General features: G+C 39.8%; 1 protein-coding gene across 1 annotated transcript in view; it reads left to right on the top strand.

Moving 5' to 3' along the window:
- LOC109962562 (transmembrane protein 189) overlaps positions 1-13,120 on the top strand; it is a 51,103-nt gene that overhangs the window by 24,460 nt on the left and 13,523 nt on the right. The window contains exon 4 of the mRNA XM_020604396.1: positions 12,466-12,610. Within this exon, the coding sequence (XP_020460052.1) occupies positions 12,466-12,610 (145 nt within the window). The remainder of the gene's footprint in view (positions 1-12,465; positions 12,611-13,120) is intronic.

Raw genomic sequence — 13,120 nt, 5'->3', positions numbered from 1 at the left:
GAAGCTGTTATAGCTGCAAAGGGTGGGCCAACATCATATTAAACCCTATGGATTAAGAATCGGTTGTTACTCAAGTTCATGTGCATGTGGAGTCAGGCGAGCAAATACTTGTGTATATAGTGTATGTATATATATTTATACACACACACACACACACACTTAACTGCCACTTTATTAGGCACACCTGTACATTTCTATGCATTTCAGTGCAACACTTCCGCCTTAACATCAGTGTTTATGAAGCTCATAATGTTTGTTTTTGATGAAATTGTCATAAATGTATAAATTCAATTCTATGTTTATTATTGAGGTCATAGTTAAAGGTGGTGTTGTACTGAACTACATTATGTTCAGAGGTGTCTTTATATTTTTGTTCTCCCCAGCTACATACGTGAGAGGGTCAGAATATTAGGTGTGTAAATTAAATAATCAATAAATAAAAATAAAATAAACACATTTTTCAATTCCCCATGGTATTGAAGTAAATTAATCAATGCTATAAAAGTACTGAAGTTCGATACCCAGCACTACTCATGGATGATACTACAGAAATGAGGCTCAAATGTTTGGGCCAGTGTAACAATCTCTGTTGTGTTGATGCGACTGCCAGCCTGTTTTTGTTTATATTTTTTTAAGACTTTTGGCATTTTACCCTTTGTTGTCTGCAGAGGGAATCATATCCCTTTCTGTCTTCCTTTTTGGGCTTTAGCCATTCAGCTTTTAATTGTGTTTACAAATTTCTATTTCAGTTCCTTGGATCAAGATAGAAATACAAATGAATTTAGTAATTGCCACACAAAACAGGAAACCGTTTCACCACAGGTGCTTCTTAGTGAAGTGTTAGCAAAACAACTGACAATGAAATGAAAATGATGCAGAAATAAGAGATTAAAGCAACATATGAAGGGAAAGGGAGCGGCACCTGACAGAGAGAAGGTTCCAGGTTGAACCAGCCGACTGGGGTCTTTCTGTGTGTGGAGTTTGCATGTTTTCATAACAACAACTAGAATAAAATGTTCTCCGTTTTTGTGGACTAAAATTAAGAAAAGCCAAGTTACTGAAATTTGACTTGACACTGCTGACTTTGTGCAGAAGAAACAAGATATATTAGTGAGTCTTAGAGGTGCTGGCTGGCAGATTGTGTTATGTTTGGACACTGTCGGTCTAGTTGCTTTCCCCTGTTTTTAGCCTTTATGCTAACTCAGCTGAGCAGCTGCTCTCAGTAGCTGCAGATGCACCATACCTCTCAGCAAAAACGCAAATAAGCATATTTTCCACAATGTTAAAGTATTCTGCAACATGTACTTTATACCAGCCTATAAACAACTGAGCAACGCTGTCTCCTTCAGTATAATATTAGTTAAATGTTCTGTTGTAACCTGCTGTAGTTAATCCATTATCCCTAAGGATTACTCGTTAATCACACGTGCAACAAAATCTGCACTAACTAGGTTGTATGAGCAGTGCATCAGAGAGCTTTTGTATGCATTATAACAACTCATTTTAAATAAAGAAGACATTTTACACACTTTGCAGGTAGAACTGAGCCATAACAAGTAACCTCTGTATACACATAACATTTTGCACAGATGTACGTTTACTGAGAAAAAGAAATGCAAAGACTGATCTCAGGATTTCAAGACTTGATATTAGATCATTCAAATAAGAATTAAAAATATAATGAAAAATTTGTATTTTTATCCAGCACTAGACAGCAATTTCTTATGTGCTTTACTGTTTATACAACCAGTGACAGTGTCTGACTGAAAATGAGATTCTGTGCTGTTGGAGGTTTTGTTAAAATAAAAGCTTTTAGTCAACCTACATCAAGGCCATTAAAGAATATATAAGAATCTAATATAGTATAGAGTGACCAAGTGATTTATAGACCAGATGACACTGTATTGTACCAGTGTCCCCTCTCTCCCGAGGCTGCATCACCATGGCAACATGGTGGTGGCACCTTATTCTCTTGAGCCCTGAGATTGCAATAATGACCTGGAAACTAAATGCTACTCTCTCAAAGAAGGATCTCCCAGTAGACAGTAATGTATATGACTCCCAGTACACATTACACACACTCACACATACATGGACTTCTATCTTTGTGAGGACACTTGTTGACATAATGCGTTCCCGAGCCCCTTAGCGTAACCTTAACTATCAGAACTAAATGCCAAACCCTGACCCTAACCTGAACCCTAAAACCAAGACTTAACCCTCAAAAAGATATTTCAGAAAGTGAGGACCGGCCAAAATGTCCCCACTTTCCAAAAATGTCCTCACTCTGTAGCATAAAAAAACTTTCTTGGTCCTCATTATATAGCAAGTACCAGAACACACACACACACACACACACACACACACAAGCTGTCACCATACAGTGCCAGAGGACATGTATGCACATACAGTATGACTGTGGGCAGGTATAAAGATGGATGCACATACACTTACTCCTTGCATTTAAACATATTACCTACATTAATTCACACACACATTGTGGCACATTTCTCACAGCCAATTAGAGTAAAGGTTATTCTCATTTTAGCCAATTAAAATAAATGTGATCAGGTGCAGCCTGCAGATTGGTTCATGTGAACTTTGTTTTGATTAATGGGATAAGAGTGCTTTGTGTGTGTGTATTTCTTTTACTTATGAAGTATGCATTGATAATTAATAGATGTGTTTTGAGACCTGAAGCATCCTAATTATAATGATATTTATCATTATGCTGAACCATAGGTTAGTCGCATTATTCACTATTTAATTATGTATGTGCTTTTTTGCATTAATGCCATATTACTATAGTTTATACAAATGTTTATTATGAAAGTTAAATGTGTCCTGAAATGTGTCCTGGTGTTCAGATAGAAAAGTATTGCATTATGTCATTATCATAAAACAGCAGCAAGATGTTAGTTGATATATTAGGGTAAAACAGTTGTACTAGATATTTGTGTGTACATAAATTAGTAGTATTTAAATTTGTTTAAAGGGACTCGTGCCTGTGATTTCAGATTTATTTATTTATTTGTTTGTTTATAATCCATTCCAAGGAAATGGATTTGCCCACATGACATGTTACTGTTACCCATTAACCCTTGTTAGAGACAGCTGCAGGGAGCCAGGTGCCTCATTTCCAACTTCAAAAGTAATTCTTTACTTAGTAAAAATTTCAAATGTAATTGTTTACACATTGCTAATTTAAAACAGTTTACACCACACAAACTAGTTGTTACACCTTGATTAGTTTTTGCTTGATTTTACACCCAATAACTGCTAGGTATAATTTCTGCATTGTTAACTATCTGGGCGAGCTAATGTTAGCTTGCAAATATCCGAATAGGCTGAAGAGTAAAAGAAGAAATATAAAATATAGTTAACACATCTGACCAACACTTCAAAGAAAATGCTGTTTAGTGATCATACAAATTTAAAAGAAGCAACAATTTACAAAAATGCCATAACATAACTCAAAATCACAAAACATAATGCAAATAACTTTAACTTAAAATAAATTACTAAATAATATCAGCTACATTAGCATAATATTTCTAGTTGTTTGTAAACTGCATGAATATCACTGACAGTGAAACACATATTTATTTTTACAGAGGATTTGCAGGTAAATTTAATATTTTTTGTTTTCTAAAACACATTTTTTAGGTTATGCTTTAGCTCGTGATGCTACAGCAACTTCCGGTTCATATAGATCAGGGGTCACCAACATGGTGTCCGCAGGCACCAGGTCGCCCGCAAGTACCACATGAGTCATGGCAGAAAAAAGAAAGAAAACATCATTTTCACAAGGAATGGGAGGAAGAGTTCTTTTTCATCACTGTGAAAGATTCCTGTGTGTGTCTCATTTGCGGGGGGGTGACAGTGGCAGAGCAGTGTGGAGAGATATTTCAGAACATGTCACACAAGCTACCATGCTCACTACCCAACGGGCAGCACACTACGAACAGAAAAAGCCTGTGAGTTAAAGGTAGTTTTGTGCAAACAGCAGTTTTTATTCACGGGACCGGTGAAAAGCTCCCAAAAAAGAAACCGAAGCCTCGTTTAGATCTACACATTTCTTGATTAAGAAAAAGAAGGCTTTTTCAGATGGGGAGGTTTTCAAAGAAGCAATTCCAAAAACTGTGCTTAAAGACGAGAAATATGGAACCAATGTAATCTCCACTCTCTCCAATGTCCAACTGGGGGCAACTACAATGGTTAGAAGAGTGTTGGCTATGTTCGGGAACTTGGCTGATCAGCTGGACCGGGATCTGGTGAAGTGCAGGTGGTTTAGCATCCATTGTGACGAGTCTGTGGACAGCAGCAGTACAGCGCCACTGATGGTCTTTATCCGGATGGTGTTTGATGATTTCTCCACAAAAGAAGAACTTCTGACACTACTGCCCCTAAAGACAACTATAAGGGGACTTGACATCTATAATGTGGTGAAGGAGTTTTCGCGGCGAAAAGTTACTGTTGGAAAAGCTGGTATCAGTGACTACAGACGGGGCTCATGCTATGATCGACTGACATACAGGATTCATCGCTCACTGTAAAGGTGATACAGAGTTCCCAAACATTATGCATTACCACTGCATCATTCACTAGCAGGTGTTATATGCAAAGGTGATCGGCTTTGGGCACATGATGACTCCCGTTGTGAAGATCATAAACAGCATCCGCTCCAGAGCTAAACAGCACAGAACATTCAAGGTGCTATTGGAGAAGCTGCCAGGTGAATATAGTGACCTGCTACTACACACAGAAATCCAATGGCTCAGCAGGGGACAAATTTTGTTCGTTTTTTTTGTCACTTTTGGGTGAAATCAAAGAGTTCATGCAATCCAAAGGCGAAGACACCTCGCTGCTGGAGGACAATGAGTGGACACTTGACCTTGCATTTTTAACAGACATTACTGGGAAACTGAACCATTTGAACTGTGAGCTGCAAGGCAAAGGTAAGACTGTTGCTGACATGATAAGTGCTTTAAATGCATTTAAAGCCCAGATGAACATTTTCTCTGTGCATTTACAGAGAAAAAAGGTGCTGCACTTCCCCCCTATTCAGATGGTGCTGAGAGACAATGCCTCTCCGTCTGAGACTTTTGACAAAGTTGCAGAAAAGTACTCTCAAGTCATAAACAGACTTGAGACAGCAAGAGTTTGAGAACGGGTTTTGTGACCTTGATCAGCTTCAGCCATGTGTGTCGTTCATTTCCAATCCTTTCATGAACGTGGACACAACATGCATTGCTGAGCAACTAAGTGCAACGTTCAGCATGGATGCTGGACAGGTGGAGATTGAAATTGTAACATTGCAAAATGACCTCCACCTCAAAGCCTATCAGGCTGTACCAAGCCTTTAGTGCCTTGTTGACATGGAAAATACAGTGGTGTATGCACAGCAGCTATGAAGGTTGCCAGCCTGTTTGGTTCAACCTATCTTTGTGAATCAGCCTTTTCTGACATGAACTTCATCAAGAATGAACACAGAACATGCCTCACTGATGCACATCTGCAAGACTCACTCAGAGTTGCAGTGTCAAGTTACACCCCAGATTACAATACACTGGTGAACAGCATGCAATGCCAGGCTTCCCACTAACAGACAAAGAAACAGATAACAGATGTTCTCAGTGGCAACATGGCAGTGCCATGGCAAAGTTGAACTCAAATATTGAAATATTGCGACAAATGTGTTTGTAAAATGTAACATATGATAATTTTGTCAAAACTGCTGCAGATTTGGTGATAAGTTCAAAATGTGATAAAAATTATTTCAAAATCTGAAAGTTGTTCTTTGTATGTTACATAATTGATAATTTGTACAAACATTGTGCAACGTAGTGCATGGTTTGTTAAAAATTGTGATTTCCTAGGAATGTTGTAGAAGTGATCATTTGAAAATGTAAATACTTGCAGAGATTTATAGAAATAAAGTGTTGCATATTGATATTTATCTGCTTTATGCTTTTGAGTGGTCACACTGCAGATATTTTATAGCAGCCATTTATAGTTTACTAAAGACTTTTTTGGCTTTTAATAGTGCAACTTTGTTTAATAAATTACTAGTTTCATGCTAGTTAGTAGTTTCTAGAAGCTTTCTAAAATAATGGATCTATGAATACCTGGTGCAACCCAGTCCTGAGTAGTGCAGTCTGAAACCAGACACAGATGATGAAAGTAACACTGTGTCTAAGGGCAGAGTCTGTCAGTGATGGTCTCTCAGGGTTTGTCCTCCCAGTGTGTCCCGCACCGTTGGCACTGGTTGGTGCCCGTCGGTGGGTTTTTGGCCTGTTGAACATGTTGAATTGGTGTCTGCCCATTGGGCCTCGTTGGCAAGAGACCACTCTTATTGCCTGTTCAGCTCAGTCAGTCGGTGCACAAAAAGAGAACGGTTCAGGAAAACCCCTTCAGTCTGTCGCTGTAGTAATCAGCATTTCACCCGTTTAGTGCCTTTCTTCTTGATTTTCACCTCCACAACCTCCTTTCTTGTTCCCGAACCAAAAGACCGAGGGCAGAGAACGGCAATGTCGCTTGCAGCTTCTTATCAGACATATTCTCAATGAGGAGCAGCTAAAAACAGCAGCTGTTTTGAATGAGAGTTTTGTTTATAGCTTATACTTTTGCATTCTAGCTCTCCTTTTTTCCCTTTCTGAATGGCAAATACAAATACTGCCACCTGCTGGTAGGGGGGTTATTTCTGTCATACAGGCACAGAACTACATGCTAGTCAGCTGCTGGTTGTCATCTGTGTGGTGTGTTCAAGTATCACTTTTTCAACCTGACTGGCCCAGACAAAGCCAGTGTGAGGCAAAGCAGTCAGCTTTTGCCGTTGCTAGTTCTTTCACATCAGCTCCGGTGCTCCATGTATGTACACAGGAGGTGTTCATGCACAGTAGTCCATAGAGTTTAGGTCACACGTTTTACACTCTAGTTACACAAATGAACAGCAGGAAATTAGCTCTAGTAGCTAGCTAGTATAAAAATATGCTTTTTATACTGTTAATAGTGGTTTATTGTGTTGAATGTTTGCTTTTATTTTCTTATCTTAAGAGTATAAAAATACACTTTAGGTCATGTTTACGGCATGTGCTAAATGTGAGCCATTACACCGTCTGCGTAGACACTTTAACTGATTTAAATTGAATCTTCAGGTGTAAGACAGATGACTGAAAAATGCAGCTGAAATGCTTCAGTGTAATACGGGGAAAATGTGCTTAACACAGACATTGATTCTGCTGAAAGTCCAGTTTTGGTCTCTTTCTCTTTCATTGTCAGCATGAACATTTAGTGACAAGCTGTAATCCAGTAGGAACTTGAGGAATTGAAAGGAGTAGGCAATTTCAGTAGGCATCACCATAAAAAGTGTAACTATATTGCATAGCAGCAGGACTGCCTCAGATTTAGTTAAATGCACTACTTTTAAATTTATTGGCCTCTAAAAAAAGTGTTGACTGAATTAAATTAAAAGCGGTTGATAAATTGCACCAGTATAACACAATAAAACTGTTTTAACAGTAACCGCATTCAGCGTGCACATTTACATGCTTTTTTGAGGTAATATTTCTGCACAGGGGAGTGGTGGTCTTGAGGTTTTGGTATGTCCCATTGCAGTGCAGTCAGACACTAAGTGGCTCCAGATCGCATGTGATTGACAGCCTGTTCAGGATGATGAATTTTAATGGAGTATTTAATTCTATTTCAATTTGGTGTTGATTAGGCGTTAATGTAATATTTTCTCTCAGGCTGTTGTCCTATCATTCTATCACATCGCTCTGTGTGTGAGACTCTGCACCTAATGTATTTTTGTTCATGAGGAATTGTTTTGTATTCATTGTAGTACTTAGATAACAGCACGTCTGTACTTGTACTGTCCTGTTGACTCCAAACAATACTTTTTGAAGCCCTGTGTTACTTTTTGTGTTTGCTGAAAGTATTATGTGGTCTGATGTTTATTTATGACGTGACATTTATTGGGGTTTGGTGTAGTTACTGGGACCAAAGGCACAGCAGCAGTTGCAGATTTGCATCGTGTGTAAGACACTGTAGGAGATTTCTAATAAAGACTTTAACTGTAAGAGAAGCATGGGCATTTGTGGAGAATGGAAGGATGACAGTAGGCTACTGGCAAACTGTGGGTGTGTGTGTGTGTGTGTGTGTGTGTGTGTGCAGAGGGAGACAGAAAAACCATACACCCCGATTGTGTTATTATGTCTGTGTGTGTTTTTGAGACTGAGAATAAAGCACCCACCTGTGCACCCAGTAAAGATTGTTTGAATATCAAAGGCATGTGTGATGGAGAACACCTGAGACTAATAGTGGTTGCATAAAAAGCTACACAAAACATTGAAGCCAGCATTGCTCTGTTATTTGTTTGTTCTGTCATTTTTCGTGCTTTTGGCTGTTTGTCTGTGTATGTTCTGTGTGCACGTGTGCATGTCTTTGTTCACTGTTTCCTGATGTCTTTATTTGTTAAGATCTCTTTAAAGATGCTGCTCGGATTGTACGATAGACACTATATAGAAGCCTGTATGTACACAGCACAACACATGTTGACTGCACATATGAACTCCTGGCCTCCACACCTTCACCTTAAGGGGATACCTAACAATCTACTGTCTTAGTGTCATAAATAATAGTTCCAAGAGTGAAGGCCATGGAGCAGAAACAGCTGTGTGTGGAAATGGCATTTTCTGTCAATGTCACTTTCCCAGTATGGTCAATAATGGTCTCCTGGACCACTGGTGTCAGAGCAGTACATACAGTCAGGTCCATAACTATAACATAACAATGGCTATAATTCCTAAATGGTTAAGGCAAGAATTTTGTTAAACCCCATGAATTAAAGCAGACAGTCTACACTTCAGTAACATATCGACTGCTTCATTTCAAAGTCACTGTGGTGATGAATAGAAGCCAATCTACAAAAATTGTATCACTGTCCAAATACTTATGGATCCAACTGTACATCAGTGTCTCTGGTTTGATTCTAGATGGGGATGCTTGTCTCCTGTGATTCTATTGCCATAGCATGACAGCAACGTATTAAAAAAAACAAAAAACTATTTAAAATAGAAACATAATTGGGAAGAAACAAAGAAATGTCATGATGTAACAGATTTCATGGTGGTCAGTGAATTATCTTCTCATGTCTTCTGAATGTAGTTTATTAGTAATTCAAATATTTCTTTAGCTGAAATTTGCACAACAATTTACTGAAAACTCAAAGTAACTGGTGTCTATCTCTTCTGAAACTACATTTTTTTTCTATTATTCAGTTTTCCTTAACATAATCATATTTATAAAATGACAAAAATCAGTAAATCAAAAGAAGAAAATGCCTTTTTGTCACCATCACACATCCTTTAATTGCAAGATGATGTTGCTGTAGCTCAATAGATGTATAAAGCATTCCCCACTCTGCATACTGCTATTGCTCTTCAGTAGAAATCGTGTAACAACAGTCGTCTTTGATTTGAATCCATAAAAGCCTTTTCACTCCCCAGTACAGAAACTGCAACACTCTCGTAAAAAGTGCACTGCTTTTTCCCAGTAGTCTTTAGAACTGTTCCTTAGCGAGGCTTTGGGTCGTGCTGTTTTTTGTCATCATCATGTCATTGAGCTTTAATTGACTCAACAAGGATTTGGCATTCCTCTAATGGCACCACTTTGAGGACAAATTCACACTCATTAGATCCCAATGATGCTCAGTTCACATGGAAATTTGGTACATGCACTTACAGTTGGGGATACATGTTTGAAGATCTCTCCTCTCTATGTTGTTCTTCTGCAGTTGTCTTTTTAAAGGCATCAGTACTTTCTCCCTATGTCAATTTCCCACTTCTTCTTTGTTACATCTATAACAAATATGTCTCTTTCAAGGCAGCACACTAATGAGGCTGAGTAGAAGATGGAAGGAGAGGTAATTGAATGGCATAAGTCTGTTCCTATTTAAAGGCCAGAGGAGAAAAGCAAAGTGGTGAGTAGTAAGAAGAGAGTACAGATGGAAAGACTGGGCCAAAAAAGAGAGAAACTAGCAAAAAGATGAAAACACAGTAAAAAGGTCGGGAGAACAAAGGTGGGGGGGCGTGTCCGTCCAACCAGTGGGACATCACTGCTTGCTGGGGCGATGGGCGATTTGAGCTAGTGATTAACGGATGTCGTGCGAGGCAGGCCGTTAAACGGTATGGGATTAGAGGACATGCTGCTCTCGGTGGCCCGCCGTTAACTGGGAGCACCGATGCCGCCCCACTCGGCAAGACCTCCGCAGCTTAGCCAGCCTTTCATCTGGCTGAGGGCTGCAGTGAGGGGGTGGGGGGGCAGACGGGAATGGACATGGGTACATAATTGTGACGATATCAACAGATAGTTTGTGTTTGCAGTGGCACCTAACGACGTTCGCTTGTCGGTTGTCTGATTAGTTTGCCTGGCTATAACACGACAATAATGAGTTTTCATGCTGATGCTTCCATGGCTACACACACATACACTATGGTAATACAGATGCAAACCTTTTTTGCTTTTTCCACAGAGGGAAATAAATTACCTTTATCCTGTGTGTGTGTGTGTGTGTGTGGGGGGGGGGATGGTGTTCTTTTTGTCCCCGTTTGTGCCTCTGAGATTCAGATTCAGTCTTTCATTTGAGACGCCCATGCTCTCACAGACAGGTGTCTGCTTCAGCACATGCAGGTGGGGTTTGCAACCGTGTGTGTGTGTGTGTGTGTGTGTTTGAAGTTCATATTTTTGAGTTTTTTGAGGGTGTCCATCGGTCATTTATGTGTATGAGTGTGTTTGCACAGCTCGACTGCTGTTCTGTGGTTTATTAGAATGCTGGCTATGAGCTTTGGGGTAGCACAGGATCCTAGGCACTGCTGAGTTTTGTGTGTGTGTGTGTGGGTGTGCACGTTTGATCTGCATTTGTGTAAAGACTGTAAACAATGCTTTCCAGTGCCTGTTTGTGTTTAAAGTGCATGTGAATTAAAAAGAAAATCTTGTCTTTTAGCTTGTTTTTGTTATTTGTCACATCAGCTTCATTTAGCAGAAACCGAACGTGTGTGTTTAACAGAGAGAACAAAAAACTGGAAACTGCCAAGAATTAGCTGTGTTCCCTTCATTTATGTTATTACGTTCTTAAAGTGTAATTTTGCAGTGTTTGAAGAGAATTTCTAATTTCAACCTAATAAACCATTTCTCTTCTATCACGACTGTGTCAGAACTGATTAAGCGAGATTATAGTAATTATAGAGCCTGCAGTGTTTCCCTAGGATTTTTTCAGCAGCGATGCTGTTGCATGAGCATCCACAAATGCCTCCTGTCTCCTGACCTACTGCTGCATTTGTTTCCTCTTTCTCCTGCCCTCGTGGCTGCTCTCTCTCTCTTCTTTATCACCTGCACTGCCTGTCAGCCTGTCTACTAAGGAAACACACTTGAGTACTTAGCTAGACAACCTGTAAGAACCAGCATATGTACTGTATGTAATCAAGCACATATTTTTTAATCTGCAGGGACTGGAGATGATTTGAAATGGATTTATTCATACCATGGGATGCCAACCTCACAAAGGTCCATCGTTTGATTTTGAAGTATTAGTTATTGGTTACACTGTCATTTGTTTAACTGGACAACAACCTTGAATAATTAATGCAAAGTGTGCAGGTAGTATACAGAACAGGCTGCACAATGGTGTAACTGCCCACAGGATTAACTAGTAACCATTTGACTTTAGCAATCACTTTGCTGTGAACATTTGGAACTGTTGACTTTGTTTAAGTCAGTTCTGCTATGTTTTATTGCTGCTGCCTTTGTCAAGAGGTTTGCTAAGTAAAAGAGTGTGTTAGGTGAGATAGGTAGGTCGACAGTATCCAGCTCCTGCACATAGAGGTCAAAAATGTCCTATGCTCCTAAATGCAGCCTTCTCTGTGTGTGTGTATTTGTTTGTGTCGCCGGGCTCCCTTTGTTTCATACTAGCCCCAGATAGCTCCCTGCAGTGTAGGAAGCACCAGTTGCAGTGATTACATGTCATTGTGAATATTACTGAACCATATGAAATTTCAGGAGCGGTGCTGCTGATTGTGCTGAGGGGAAACACCCAGTTATTCCATGCTTGAGGAGATGGATGCACTTAGAAAAGCATTTTCAGTGTGGTTTACAGTCTGTGTATGGATGACCATTGGGGGAACTGAAGCACATGGTCTTCTCTTTTATCAACAACAGCACCAATGTTTCATTGTGGTCCATTTGAATGTGTCTATTTAAAATGACAAACTGCACAAAAATAAGCTTATGATTGGTTAATGAGAGTGTCTCCTGTCAATTTAAAGCTTGTAACAAGGAAGAAATGTTTACGTAACATCCCTGCTACATTGGACTGTGGTAAGCTTTACAGGCTAAAGGGATTTAAGGAAATTATTATTTCGTAAATGCTATAGTCTAATTTTTCTTTCTGTCTGTCTCTCTCAACAGGCATTTATTCGACCATTCAGGGAACACCACATCGATCCAACCGCCATCACTCGCCACGACTTCATTGAAACCAATGGTGACAACTGTATGATCCCCATCCTGCCACTGGCTCACATGGCCTACAAGTTCCTCACATACACACCAGGTAGAACACACAGACAGAATTTAATTTCCAGTTATAGAAAGTGGGGAAGAAAAAGCAAATGCATGTACCTGAAATGACACATTGAGGGAAGAGAGACAAAAGAAGAGTGAAAGTTGCTCTTGTGGTCATGAAAATGTGGTTGCCAGAGCTCTGGTATTTTGTATCTTGTGCGGAAAAAGTTATTCATGCACATTGTTATTGCCTGTGAGTGAGAAGCTTGGGGGCATCACACCTGCAGAGGTTCGAATTACACCCCTGAAATCCCCCCCCCACCCCCTCCCCTACCCCAAGCAAGTGCAGCATCATGAATCCAGTCAACAGCTTTCACATTGCATAAAGCTGCAATGTGAACGTAAGGACTTTAGAAGATGAACTGCACAGGGTCCCACAGTCAGTGAAGTAGTGGTGCAGGGTGCTTCTGAGGTGGCTGAAGTGATCATGCTGGTAATCATGTGCACCGACCTTACGAGTGCGGGGTAGGAGGGGGAGGAACTGGAGAAGGAAGTTCAG

This window comes from Monopterus albus, unplaced genomic scaffold (genome assembly GCF_001952655.1).
Source record: "Monopterus albus unplaced genomic scaffold, M_albus_1.0 scaffold65.1, whole genome shotgun sequence".
NCBI lineage: Eukaryota > Metazoa > Chordata > Actinopteri > Synbranchiformes > Synbranchidae > Monopterus > Monopterus albus.
Note: the sequence above shows the minus strand (reverse complement) of the source record. Positions and strands in the feature narration are given on the sequence as shown.